Source organism: Diplotaxodon limnothrissa, linkage group LG7 (assembly GCF_057381915.1).
Source record: "Diplotaxodon limnothrissa isolate DT_005_m linkage group LG7, D_limnothrissa_male_GT1.1, whole genome shotgun sequence".
Classification (NCBI taxonomy): Eukaryota; Metazoa; Chordata; class Actinopteri; order Cichliformes; family Cichlidae; genus Diplotaxodon; species Diplotaxodon limnothrissa.
The window spans coordinates 66,182,057-66,196,055 of NC_140602.1; the positions used below are offsets into that span (position 1 = coordinate 66,182,057).

At 40.0% G+C, this 13,999-nt stretch overlaps 2 protein-coding genes across 2 annotated transcripts; both read right to left on the bottom strand.

Moving 5' to 3' along the window:
- Positions 1-628: 628 nt before the first annotated feature.
- On the bottom strand, positions 629-7,639 carry LOC146629594 (diacylglycerol O-acyltransferase 1-like). The gene is made up of 17 exons (XM_085358736.1): positions 7,509-7,639; positions 6,529-6,616; positions 6,400-6,440; positions 5,877-5,962; positions 5,683-5,735; positions 5,479-5,584; positions 4,910-5,005; positions 4,764-4,823; positions 4,584-4,687; positions 3,918-3,956; positions 3,204-3,245; positions 3,059-3,103; positions 2,854-2,963; positions 2,709-2,774; positions 2,530-2,617; positions 1,097-1,159; positions 629-832 (listed from the first exon to the last, which is right to left on the bottom strand). The coding sequence occupies exons 1-17, from the start codon at positions 7,637-7,639 to the stop codon at positions 629-631; spliced, it is 1,422 nt and encodes a 473-aa protein (XP_085214862.1).
- A 2,396-nt stretch (positions 7,640-10,035) lies between these two features.
- On the bottom strand, positions 10,036-13,870 carry polr2c (RNA polymerase II subunit C). Its single transcript, XM_085358737.1, has 9 exons — positions 13,719-13,870; positions 12,401-12,450; positions 12,091-12,159; positions 11,949-12,001; positions 11,432-11,560; positions 11,297-11,348; positions 11,026-11,194; positions 10,858-10,932; positions 10,036-10,346 (listed from the first exon to the last, which is right to left on the bottom strand). The coding sequence occupies exons 1-9, from the start codon at positions 13,802-13,804 to the stop codon at positions 10,202-10,204; spliced, it is 828 nt and encodes a 275-aa protein (XP_085214863.1). The 5' UTR covers positions 13,805-13,870; the 3' UTR covers positions 10,036-10,201.
- Positions 13,871-13,999: the final 129 nt, after the last annotated feature.

Here is a 13,999-nt window from a genome sequence, read left to right on the forward strand (position 1 = left end):
TAAGTAACTCAGATGGCTTTATTTGAAAACAATAGCCTGAACAAGTAACGATCAGAGGGGTATACTGCAAACAAAATTCAACAGCGCCAGTCTTTCTTTGTGTTAGCTGCCTCGACAAAACCCTACCTCAGTCGGAGATAACAAGTATCATGATGGAAGTTATAAACTTTCTGTTGAACTTCGCTTTCTGCTTCAGATTCTGTGCACACTCACATAAGAAGAGGCAGTCTGCGGTTCTTGTGATTCGGTGAACTTATATAAATGAAGGCCTCTTAATCACACGTTGACGTGGCGGCGTCCTAGCAGCAACTTTGATTACAGCAGGAATGGTCACATCAGGAAGAGCTTTACAAATTAATTGCAGCTGAGTCACCACCTCACTTTGCTGTCCACATTCAGAAAGCACGAATGTACAAATTTAAATAAAGAAACCTTAAACAGTCATTTATTCCAATAATATCAGCATGATGTATATGCATAGTAGCATAACTCAGGTTTGGTGTACACAGAATAATATGTATTGCTGAAGTGAAACATCAGGCATGTGCAGCTTTGCCTCACAGATGAATTCTCAGCCCAGTCATAAATGCAAAAGTGTAGGAATATCTGCTAGACTGCCTTCACTCAGTCAGTGAAGCTGCAGGAAAACTCTCCGCTCTGATGTTGGTGGTGACTGTGACGGGCGATGCTGACGGTTAACGCGGAGGCTGACGTAGTGGTCGTGAAAGTAAGTGGCCACAGCTAGAGGAGGGCCCAGCAGCAGGAACAGCCACACTAAACCGTTGCCATAGTTTCCCTGGAAATAGTTTCGGAGGAATACTGCGACCAAGAGCTGCAAGAAGAAGACATAGTGTCAGCTCAAGGCACGCCCCGATTATAATAACACAGTGCATTGTGTTAGGTGTGGAAGGCCAAAAACAATAAAGTGGATCAGGTTTAATTATTAGGACTAAGATTTCAGTGTGTAATCTATGTCTCCATTTAAAGCCTTTTTGCATTTGTTAACACTGTTAAATAAAAGAGCATAAAATTCATCCATGAATGATAAAGTTGGATCCCCATACAGCAGCAGCTGCCACCAGTGCAATAATCTCACCTCAAACACCATCATGAGAAAGATCCACAGACGGCAGCTATGCAGTGGCAGAGCAATCATATACTGTGTAGGAGAGAGAAGAGAACCATCACGGCTCATTAGTACTGGTGTTTATCCAGAGGTACCAGCTTAATTTTATTGTATAGAAGTGGGCTGCAATTCAATCCTAATCTCTAATCTCTTTTCCTTTTCCCCAGTGGGAGAAAAAAATCACGAAGTCAAGAAAAAATGTGAAGTCTGACTCAACTCCAGAAACCAAACTACCTAATAAAGCGACGGTGGATGTCACTGACGTGGGTCAGCTGTGGTGAAACTACAATGTCCCACTGATGGACTACAAAGACTCATCTCACACTGACTGCTCTGTTTCATGCAGCTTGTAGGTTATAAACAAGGTCATAAATCTCACTTAATTACCAGACAGAGGAACAGAGGAATAAAGATATATAATAATATACAATAAGAATGGTAGGATACAGTAATTTACAGTAGTATACAATAGCATAATGCAAATATAATATCAAACAATTCAAACAAAGTGACGATATAACTATTCCAGTAAAATAAATAACATAACAATCAGTGCAGGTGCTTATAAAAAAAGTGACATAGTATTGTGCAATGAATAAAAAGAGAGTAGCAGCGTATGATGGGGGAATGAAACAAACATTCAATAACATACTGTTAAGTAATATTGCACAATCTGAATGAGAATAAAATAACATTGATATTAATCTTAAGAAATGTCACCCGTTTAAAAAAAGTCTTTCAGCGTCTGTCACTGATGTAAAGTCAGTTCATAAGAATCCTAAAGGCCAGAAATAGTTTTACAGCGAAAACTTAACCAAAGTGTGAAAACAGATATTTTTAAATCTGAAAACACGAGTTCAGAGAGTCTAAAATAGTTCCACATTTACTTTTAGCTTCACATGGGACACAAACCAAAGTTTCTGGGGCTAAAGATCAATGTTTGGTCCTTGAAAGGTCACCTGCAATCTTGGAGTATATGAGATCGTTCAGAGGTAACTTCTGGGTCTGAAATGGGAAGAAATGCAGAAGTTCCTTAAACCTGCATTCTGGTTAATGACCAGCAGGGTTGGCCCTTGGATGTTGATTCACCTTTACAGTGTCTCTGGCCAGTTCTGCACAAACTTAGTCTGAACGTTATTAGATTGCTGTAACTTATGCTGGATTCCCCGTTTATTAAATGCTAGATTTGTGGGACTAAATTCAATAAAGCCAAGGCCCTGACATTCAAGCCTTACACTCTATAGTTGCAACGATGGTCCTCTAGCACCTTAAATATGATACTGTAGACCAGTAAGGTAAGAATCAGATACTGCCATAAGCAAGGGTGCAATGTATCCTGTGCCAAAGGAGATAAGGAAGCATTGATAGTTCCTTTCCAAAGATGCCAGAAGAGTGGACTGTACCTCACAAAGCGCAGCAGACATCAGGAAAACCAGCAACTCGGCATGTGATGGGGAAACATTCCTCTCCACCAGACGAGTGTAAATGTGTCTTTTTATGCATAAAAAGAAAAACATGTAAGCAAAAAAAAACAACCCATGTCAAACATTCAAGCACACAGACCAAAAAATGTTGATAATACCTGTGACACCACCTCTGAAAGGGAATATTCCAGTTCTTCCAGAAAGCAATCAAAGTTGTAGCGTTCCTGTAGATAAAATATAAACTGCATTAATTCTGAGATGCAAAATTAACACAAATTACAGTAAATGTTCTGTACAACTGACCACCAGTCTCCATAAAAATGGCGATCACCAAAGCGCAGCAGTTCTGCACAGAAGTTCAGGTATGCATGAGTCAAAAAGAAGAAGAGGAGCCACAGGAAGTGGGTCGGTGCCTGACAAGAAAGTATGTGTTAGCAATGCCAATATGCCACACATACAAACTCTTATCTCTAAGTATCATGGACCAAGGACAAAAGAAATCACTAACCACCAGCCCCACGAGGTGCTCCACCCTCGTAGTGATGGCCATGCTCTGGATAAAAGTATACAAATAGAAAGAAGGGTGGATTCAGCAAGGGTGGGAGCTGCCCTTGTTTTAATGAGCACACTTCAGAAGATCATGTTTCACTTACAGAGAATGAGATTTCTGATCTCTGGAAGATGGGTTCAATCCACTAGAATGAAACAAAGGATTCTAGAATCATGAAATTCAACTTGGTTCTTGAAGATAATAGTCATCGATTTCCATGACTCCCTACTCCATGAAATACCAGCTGAAGATTTTACCCATTTATAGACAGGACATTAAAATCACTGAGAGGTGAATCAAATGCACTGAAGTCACTTTGATTCAAATAATGCTGCAATAATGGCACAGCATGTCCAACCACACCAATGAGGAACGGGTTGAGGAACACGATAAAGAGTCATGACGCAGTTTTCTAAACTCCCGAGGTCATAGCCCAGTGCCTGCTTGACGCCCTGTGCACAAAGGCTCGTGAGTCCAACGAGTGGACTGTAAATGCTACAGTGATCAATGCTCTTCATGTGTGCATTTTTATGTACGTGTTGAGAGGTTATAGCCAGGAAATAACTTCTTGGTGTTATATTAAAGTATGAGGACACATTTTAGGACACATAACAAAACATGTATCAGCAGAGTACATTCAATAGCATCTGTCATCATCAGTGCTGCTCCTAATTCACACATACCCCCCAAATCAACCTCCAGAGTGAAACATGCTCTCACAGCCGTGCAGTGCCAGACTCCCTGAAAGGTCTGCACATAAATGCAGTGATACTAAGCTACTGTATAACAAAGAAAGGACTTCAGCGATCTGCTATACCTGCTGCACAATGCCAACCATGATCTGGACAACCACCACCTAAAAACAGAAAATTATGTTTAATTATCCCATGTAGTGTGTGCACAATAATTTTACATTTTGTTGAAAAAAAAAATACATTAAAAAAAAAGACAAATATTCAACACATGTGATTTAATGTGGCATACAAAACAAATCTTAGATGTCGGGACTTTAAAATGTAGTAGCTAAGTCCTTACGTTTCAAATTCTCTCCAACAATAGAGAATTTAACAGGAGAAAAGACAGAGGAGACAGGAACAAGGAGCAGCAGAGACTACAATACAATCAAATGAAAAAGAAATAACGAAACAACAAGGATTTATATCAGGAGCAGTCACACTGACATTAGCGGGGACAGAAAATCCCCTGTGCAGTGTCAAAGTATTACAAATACAATACTTCTGGTTAAAGGTTCAAAGATAATCTGATTAAAGGGCCTGAAGCTATCCAAGAAAAAGGTTTGTTAGCGCTCGTTTTGTTACCATGCCAACAGAGGATGAAGAACGCCACGGAGCGCTCAAGTCTAGACTTGTAAAGAGAAAACTGAGTCATCCATATCAGCGCTATTAATCCTTTTTACTTTTTCTATTCTCCTCTCTCATAGAACAATACTGTGTAAAAATAATGACACCAGTGTTCAGCTCACCATTTCTATCAGTCTGTGAAGCAGCTTATTAATGCGGACGTTAGGACAGCAGGGGAAGCCCCTCTGGAAGCAGAGAGTGGGGGCGAGGAGGAAATAATAGAGCTCTGAGAAAATAAAGACAGAGTTAAAAATGCTGAAACATCACTTTGAGTCACTATAAAGAAATGAAGCAGCTGTTACCTCTGAATGTCAGATGCTCATTGTGGTGTTTCTGTGATGCAGGTCCATTCTGATCTTTCTCTAAAAATAAAACAGAAGCAAAAAGCTGCAGCAGCTGCTGTTCTTCTGAGATGGGGTCAATGAAAAGTTTAGAGTTGCACAGATACCTAAATGAGCCAGACGATACCAACGATTTGTTTCCTGGTAGGAATAAAGCTTCATCCCCAGAATAGTGAAGAACAAGAGAGAGAAAAATGCTCCACCTGGTGGACAAAGCATAAACGTGCTTTTCAGACAATGAGACACATACACATGGAAGTCCTGGAGTCCAACAAATCTGCAGTACCAGTGCGATGCTGTCACGTCATCCCCTCCCCTCACCCAAACCGGTCACGGCAGGTTTGGTTCTGCCACAGGTCTCCTTCCTAATAAAGGGAGGTTTTCCTTCCCACTGTTGCCAAAGCACTTGGTCATAGAGTGGTCAAATGATTGTTGGGGTTTTCTCTGTTTTATTTGTATTTTTGTGTGGCTTATAAAGTGCTTTGAGGCAACTGTTTTGATTTTGTGCTATATAAATAAAACTGAATTGGATTAAACTGAATGTCAACATGGATCAAAATCTGACCTGAATCTGTTTCCTGGTATACTTAATGAAGTGGCCAATGACTGTATTTTATAAGGGAACTCAAATCTATCGGTCTGGATTACAGTAAATATGATGCAGGTTTGAAGTTACCTGTTGACATTGCAGGCTCGTGTACGATGACAGCAGGAGGAAATAGAACCAGCAGCCCCAGATTAGTAAGGTGTAAACGATGTGCGTTGGAGAGAGACAGCATTGCCTGACAAACAAAGATTTGTTATTTTTTTTGTGTCAAAAAGTCCCTCTCTGGAAAGATACATCCTTTCACATCTAAAAGAGAAAATAATAAGCTCTCACCTTTTCCTGGGACCTCTCCAGAAGCAAAGCTATCAGAGCAAACGTGTTGGCAGCTGGGAAAATAAGAAATTTATTCATTCACAACAACAAGTGTGCTGCTGGAGACACCTATTCTCTCTACTCTAAAGTAATCCTGTATCATTCATGATGTGTTGTTTCTCTGCCACAGTCCTACGGATACCAATGGTTCTCACCCAGAATGAGGATGACTGACGGCCAGTTGCAGTTGTCCTCAATCAGATGTCCCAAAACCTTTTTGACATCTATCAAAAATCCATGTCTGTTATGAAGAGGAAAAAAGTAAGCTTTAGTAAACAGTAAACAGAGAGCAGGGATGTATTTAAACTGGAAAAAATACTGTAATGAATAGAAATTCTTGGTTTTTAGACCAAGAGGTTTTAATATGTTCATGTGACACATTCAGTGTGGCGTTTCTCCTCACAAATTATCATCCAAAAGTCTTCTAGATTCAGAGTGTGTTGTGCTGTTGTGAAGCGCAGTGCTCGTGCTTTTCTTCCACTAAATGTGCCCGCAGAGTCCCAGCATATAGATTTTACACTGGAGTAAAGCATGGGAGGTTTACTAAACATGAAACTTTAATGGTTTACAAAAAAGCAAGTGTGTTTGTAGGTGAAGGGTCTGTTTTATAGATGGATGTGAAGTCCACCAAATCTGAAAATTCAAACCAAAAAAAGGACAGAAGCCATTTATACTCACTGTATGAAATTCTCCAAGAACAGGTGAGCATGAGTCAGGACCTTAAAAATCAGAATGACAGCGTTTTTATAACTCAACAAAATCTTAAATGTATTTCCACAAATGATAAGGCAGGGCTGAGAAACTAACCAGCAGGATGATGATCCAGTTGAGGATGCCTCTGTATCCGGTAAAGCTGCTGTTAGAGCTCAGCAGAGAGTCTTGGATGCTGTGGCAGCTGCACAAAAACACATTGTCATCTTCATCAGGCTTATTTTTTTTTGTTTTTTCCTGTAAATATTATCCTGTCAGCTCTAATATGACTGCATCGCAAAAACATTCCAGGTCTCCTCCAGTGGTAAACAAATGGAAAACCACTCAGCTGATGGTTTTTTGTTGGTTATACGAGGCCCTGGGATATAAAGAAACTAAACATGTCTACATCTGATTGTGTGTTTAATATATTTTAGCCCAAATTCAGAGGATTTTAAATTAAAAGTGACACTCAAGAGTCTGAAGATGGTTTACTATTCATTAACTGTTAATTTTGTAATGATGGTGCTGAATAAGTATTTAACGGGATGATCTCTGTGTAGTTATGAAACAGGGTGTTTTGGCTCTACAATGGGCCACAAAGACCACACGGTACGAAAACACAATGTCAGAGAGGTCGGTGTAGTTGTTATCCACCACCAAAGTTCAAGGATTCAAGGATGCCAGTGTTCACATTTTGGACCAAGAAGACAGATGGTTCAACCGATCACCTTCTTTTGAAGCTTTTAAGACGTAGGAGAGGGTTTTTGAAGCTGTGTGTGAGATTAGAGCTTCAGAATTAGATGGCCACGCCTGCTGTAACGTGTGTCGTTACTTGTTCACCAAGATGTCAAGTATTATTCCTCATCTACGTTTCACGCTATCCTCCTGAACAGTTATTTCTGCACAATGACAGCCAGGTCTGATGGGTTCTGTGAGTTTTTATTATATGATGCCTTACACGTATATAAATCAATGCATTCATAATTTTTTATTTGTGCTTTTTATTATTTGAGTAAAATATGTGAACATTTCATCTGCTGGTGAGGTCATACATCTGCCACATGGAGACACGAGGAAAGCAGCAGAGAGCTTACCAGAGCAAAGATGCGTAGGGGTGTTCTTCTTCACTGGTTAGATCAAATGTAGAAAAGGAAGTGCTATCACAGAGGCTTATACCGTCTTCTTCGACTGAGGAGGAGGAGAACCTCTTCCTCATCGAAGCCATCTTTAACTCCAAGGATCAGTCCACCGAGGTGGAGGTTACAGATGTTTGAGTCCACTTTAAGAGTCAGAAAACAGATTTATTTAACTCTCACAAATAACATTCTCTTATTAGATATTTGATTTGAAATATTAAGATGATCAAAGAATAAACATAAATATTACATAGTGTCATATTTTTATCTGAATTTCATGCAAGAAATAAAGTGTAGACCAAACTCCGCAAATTCCTATTTACGTACACTGCTTAAATAATATCAAAGTTTCTGTTCTATTCTATCCTAAAACTGGGCTCTGAGGAGGTCAGCTGATATTGTTCCAATGGGTGCTTTTTATATCCAGTTATGCTTTCCTGCATTTGCAGTGTGTTTGGGATCACTGTCATGCTAAAAAATAAAAACCTTTCCCAATCAGATGTTTTCCAGATGGTATTCCATGGTGGATTTTAATGTAATTGTACATTTCTGCATTTCCATCAGTTTTCTCCAACACGACTGGCTGAAATGGAGCTCAAACCACGACAGAGCCTCCACGTGCTTTACAGATGGCTGTACACACTCACTGTCGGGCTTCTATTTTGAACTCTTCTATATACAAAAATTTCAGATTTCCTGTTTCCCTTCATTGAGACAGGATGTCCCTTAACACCTACCCATCCTGTGCAGTTTCCTCAAAGTTTTTGAATTCTGACACAAGATTGACTCCAGAATTTTGCACAGTTGTTTACTGTACTTGTTAAAATTTTCTGCAATGATTTATTGTCTTTCTAATCTTTGCCATGTTGAGACAATGAGGCTGTAGGTTGTGCAGAAAATACGAGCGCATCATCAGATCATTTAAATGCAAACTGCATCTTAGAAAATAATTCCAACCAAATCGCTGTAGTGGATTACCACTTTGGTGTTTTATCGCTTGTATACGCGGGTGAACATTAAGTAAGATAAAGTTTTAGCCTTTACCCGAGCTTTAAGTTCAATTTGTGAAAATTCGGCAAGCATACAAATTATTATTAAGCCATTTAGTTCATGAGAAATTAGACTTTAGATGTCCTTTCTACCTCAAACGACCCGTTGTCGCAGGCATCTTATGCTTAAAAGCCAAGAGGTTACATTTTTGTGTTGCTGCTTGTCGATAAAATGTACGCCGAATGAAATAGCTGCCCGAAATACATTAGTCAGTCTAACCAACTCGTTTTACAACCACTGTAACACCGGGTGCTAACAAGTCAAACTTTTAATTTCCGCATTTCCTAAAGAAGCTCGGTGTGACCTTCTGAAGCGAAAGAAAAACGTCCTACCGCGTCATCCTCCGCGTGCAGCATCCTTCTACCAGGTCCACATCTCAGAGCATCCGCCGCCTGTCAGCTGACTGCCCGACACAGAGCTTCTCTGACCTCTGAGCCCTCTGAGGACTGAGGAGGTGCTATTCGGTGTGAAGCCACGAGATCCTTTTATTGTGAAACATTCAAAATAAAAGCCCACTTAAAGTAAAAAAGACTTTAATTTCTGAGATGCCAAAATAAAGGCCTGTAGTCTGATTGATTAATTGTCATTTTGGTGCCTTATACGGAAGCCCGTGGTTTATATACATATGTCATTTATTGTTCCTCCAGTATCCAATTCATATTTTGCACACAGTAAATGTCACAACAGCAGATTTAAAGTATTAATAGATTCATAAGATAAACATTTTACATAAAACAATGTTTACAGAAATTGTTACGCTTTAAAACATTCATTTCTTTTGTACCATAAAGGGATTGTAAACAAACGATTAACTTTGTGCATAAAAATCAAAGAGTTGTCTGGGAATAAAGCCTTCAACTGATTTAAGTTTAAAGGTGTAAAATAAAAAGCGGGGAAATAGAAAGCAGGGTTCCCAAATGAGTTTTCTCCCAAATGACTTGAAGAAAACTCCTGCCAACCAAACATTACTATGTTTTAAGTCAGATAACTAAATGTGTAACTGTTAATACTGAAACTGCTCATTTCGATCATTACTGAGGAAATAATTGATGCAATTTATATGAAAAAAGTTATACGTTTTTCCCTTCATCCACTCAGCACCCAAAGAACTGTACGCCTTCACTTATATATTCCGACTCTTTAGACCTAATTAATTACATTTAACCTTGATTAAATATATCATTTTAAAAACAGCTAAATCTGGTATTAAAACCACATATTTATTCACAGGCTGCAGATGCAGGTTAGTTATCACAAGCCCAGAAAAACTGAAATAAGGACACTTCATGAAAAAAGATAATTTCCTTTAGAAAATATTTATTTAAAAAAGGAACATTTAAGGAAAAATAACAGTTTAAAGTGTTACACTGACAGCAAAAAAGATCAATATGCATTTGGCTCAAACTCCAAATTAAGCAATGATCTCGCAAACTCATTGAATTTTACATTTCTAGTGACTGAGACTCAATTTATTTATTATGACCAGAAAACACAACCCACATTTTAATGGATCGGATCTCAGTGATCCTGCCAGCCTGCAGGGAGGACACAGCAAAGCCATTTCTGGATGTGAAGATCAAGCTGGTGTGGAGGAAGGTCCTTTAGTTGATGATCAGTACGTCGTTCTGGATCTCGTGGCTCAGCTGGGTTTGGAGGTCACTCAGCTTCTTCTTCAGGACAGCCAGCGCTGACATGACAATGGTCTCTGGCCGCAGGGAGCCGCATGACTCCACGTTGTAATAGAACCTGTGCAGGGAGAAATGTGAGCCGAGCTGCGTGCAAAGTTTCCTTATAAAAGTCAAAGTCATTCAACTTCAGAATTTAGTCTGAAACTTCCTGGATTGCATTCAGAGCCTAAAACACATGCACGGTACTGAACGTGCTAATCTTTGCTTGTGTCTGGAGTTCATTTCAAGCTCGTTTTGGTAGACCAAGCAAAAATAAGAGAAGGTAAGCGATCACAGCCATCTCATGCTTCTTTATTGACAGTAGATTCTGGCCATCTCCAAAAGCCTGTGTATTGATGTCTTTGTGAATATTTAGGGTGGAAATATGCAACACTCCTCATAGGCTTGCCTCAGGACATTTTCATGCAGTGGGAAACACTAGTGTGAATGTTCGATTCAAATAATTCAGGAAACTTGTTTGGTTTCAGGGATCAAAACAGACCTAGATCCTTCTGGCTAAGGTCAGGTAATGCAAATCCCAGTGGGCAGAATAATAAAGATGAGAAAACATCATGAAGCTCTTTGCTAACCGTTCCGGTTTCCCGTTGGGGTCGTAAGGGGCCTGAAACTCGTCCTCTTCGATCTCTGAGTACTCGCTCTTCGGCCTGGGAATCAGTGCATTGGGTGTCAGTATTTTTATGATAATTATTCGTTAACAATGTAGTTTTTAGATGAGCCAAACTGGGAGGAAAACCTACCACTCCTCGGGTCGTGGATAAACTGTGTGTCTCAGTGCATTGTCGGGGTCATACTCGAAGGAGACCCCCGCTGTTGGGTTCCACTTGGCGTGTTCCTTCCCAAAACCTTTCTTAGCGTAAGCTCTGAGCCGAAGTTCCTGACCTTTACGGAGCTTCACCAGCAAAATGTCTGCGTGGTATCAGAGCACAAGAAACATTTATGAAGTGATGTGAAAACAGACACCAGGCAGAGACCTCAGCAGTCGGTATGTACTCGTGAATACAGCTTTACCATCTTGCTCGACGTAGTCGTTGGGATCGTTGTCTCGACTCCTGGAAGTCACCTAGAAAACCACAATGCACCACAGTCAACTTCACCTCTGCTTCCAGTCAACTAACGATCCTAGAAAAAGGAGAAAAGCCTCACCGGGATGACTCTGGGGTTGTTAGACAACAGGTCACGCGAGGTCACGTGACGCGTCTGGTCCTCGTTACATCGAACATCCAGGGTGAGCTCCACAGAGCACTCCTGACAGAAATCCTCACAGGTGCAGTCCTGCAGGAGAATTTGACGTTGTGGTGTTAAAGCCGGCGCCCGCATTCAAAAGTTAGGAAGCTCTTGGCTTTGTTCACAATCTGATATCATGTATCGTTCACACCAGGGAACCATCAGGTTAATGACCAGTCTGAGTCTGTTTATGTTGTCACAGGCAGCTGACAAATCGTGTGTAGAAACCACAAATGTCTGAAAATTAGGAACAGCATCTCTGAGTCTCACGAGCAGGAATGGCACTCTAATCTGGCAGGAGGAGTTTTTGCAGGAAACAAGAGAGAGGTGTCCCCTGAACAGCAAGCGTGGCAACACAGATAAGCTTTTAAAAATACGTTGGAGAAACAAGGATAAATTGAAACTGTGGTTGGCTGTGCTACAAATGTCTGCTTACCCTGGAATACTGCATTTTGTCCACGATGTCGTCGCTGGTGAGTGGTATGAGCCCTGAAGATACAGGAAACACTCAGGTTTTTACAGCAGCCTTCTTTGATCTCTCGCACTACCACAGGTATTACACACGCTCTCATACATACCCACTCTGTGGGCGATAAACTCATCGTGCAGTACAGACGAATTGGCGTCGATCTGGATCCAGTCGATGGCTGGAAATGAAGCAGTGCAGTGCAAGTCAGTCATTTAGGCTTGCAGAGGTGGGTTTGATACTGAACGCTTTCCCCAGAGTTCTGGTGAAGCTACACAACTTTATCCAACACAATATCCGTTTTGTTTTGCTCTCCATATCATAACAGCAGCTGAGACTTGACTGCTTACTTATATAACTGTACAGAGGACCCCACCAGAACTTGGCGATGTTAAGCAACGACACACACAAAGCTACTGTACCTATTGTAGGAACCTCCGACATAAAGACACGGCGGAGGGAGTTTGCAACCCTGAAAAAGAGAAGAAGAAAAAATGGTTTCAGATGAATAACACACCGTTAAAGTCCCCCTTAAACTCCAGACTGTGCTTTCAGGTTTTTATGTGTGCTTCATAGAACGAATTCTAATAGTCCAAGATCACCTGAAATCTGCAACTGAGAGGGCTGAATTATACAAACATTTAAAAGGGCTTCCAGTGACGAACGATGATTAATAAGTCAACTAGCAAAATACCAAACTATTACTGATGCTGATTACTGATCAAAGTTTTGTTTTTTGTTTTTAATCAAAGAGGCATTCCTTAGTCATAACATCAGCAAACTCTGTATTTTCAGATTTTGGACTGTTCAGACATTAAAAAAGATTGCACTCCACATTTTCACGCTGTGATGTCACAGAGGCGTTAAGATTTTTATCTGGAATGACTATAATGGACAAGCTTAGAATTGATGGATAGCTAGATTTGAATTATGAGGGACATTGAAGACTGAGTAATATGGAGACAAAGTTAGAGAGGGAAAGCTGATCTGCTGTGGCCAAACAGTCACTGAAGTGAGAAAATAATCAGGAGACTAATTAAAGAAAGGAAATATTCTTCTAGCGAGAAACAGCTGATTTTTTTTATGATTGATTGCCTAATCAATGAAATGTTTCTTTTAATTATCAGACAAAACACATTTTACAGAATTGCAAGACAAAGAAAACTAAATTTTAAGATAGTGTCCAATGAAGTTTCCTCAGCTTTAATTGGTGTGTTGTTAGACTGCCAGTTAAACCTGGTAATCTAACAAAGGAAAGGCAGGAAAATACTTTAATCTTTAGGAATTTTCATTTCCTTATTTAAAAAAAAAAAAAAGATTAGAGAAAAATGTACATTTTAATCAACGCTGGAAAATATAAAAAACTAATGGAATAAATGTTACTGTGCAGTAAACTAGCCCATTTGACTTCTACTTATATTTCTTTATTTTTACAGCCTATGTATTTACTTATTGGTTATTTGTATATGAAACTTTGTCCTAAATGGTAATTCATTCACAGTAGACTAAAGACCCATTTAAAAACATGACCTAACTAATGTGAAGCACCTGCGTTTACTTCCACATTCAGCTAGCTTAACATACACTTAAATAATAATTATATTGTATATTAAATATTAGTTATACGAGTTAAACGAAAGCAGCTTTACACTGTTACTCGGCGTGTGTTTTGGTGCTGAGAATAATGGCCGCCCTCGTCCTCCTCACACACTGCACAAGGGAAAATATACTCGTACTTACGCCAAATCCGTGTTTTCGATGACAAACTTGACATTTTCATCTGTCAGCTCTGTGATCTTTACCGTTGGCTGGTTAGCATACGGCATTACTGAAGCTAAATGAAGCTAAACTGGACGTTTCACTATCAACACACTTCACACTACCGCTGCTTCTGCTTGAAGACCTCCACGGAAATATTTACGAGGCGCTGATTGGCCTCGAGATGTAAACGCGTACAGTGATTGGGTCAAAAGAGGCTCGAAGGCGGGTCTTCTTTTAACCACCGGGTTACAGACGACGGT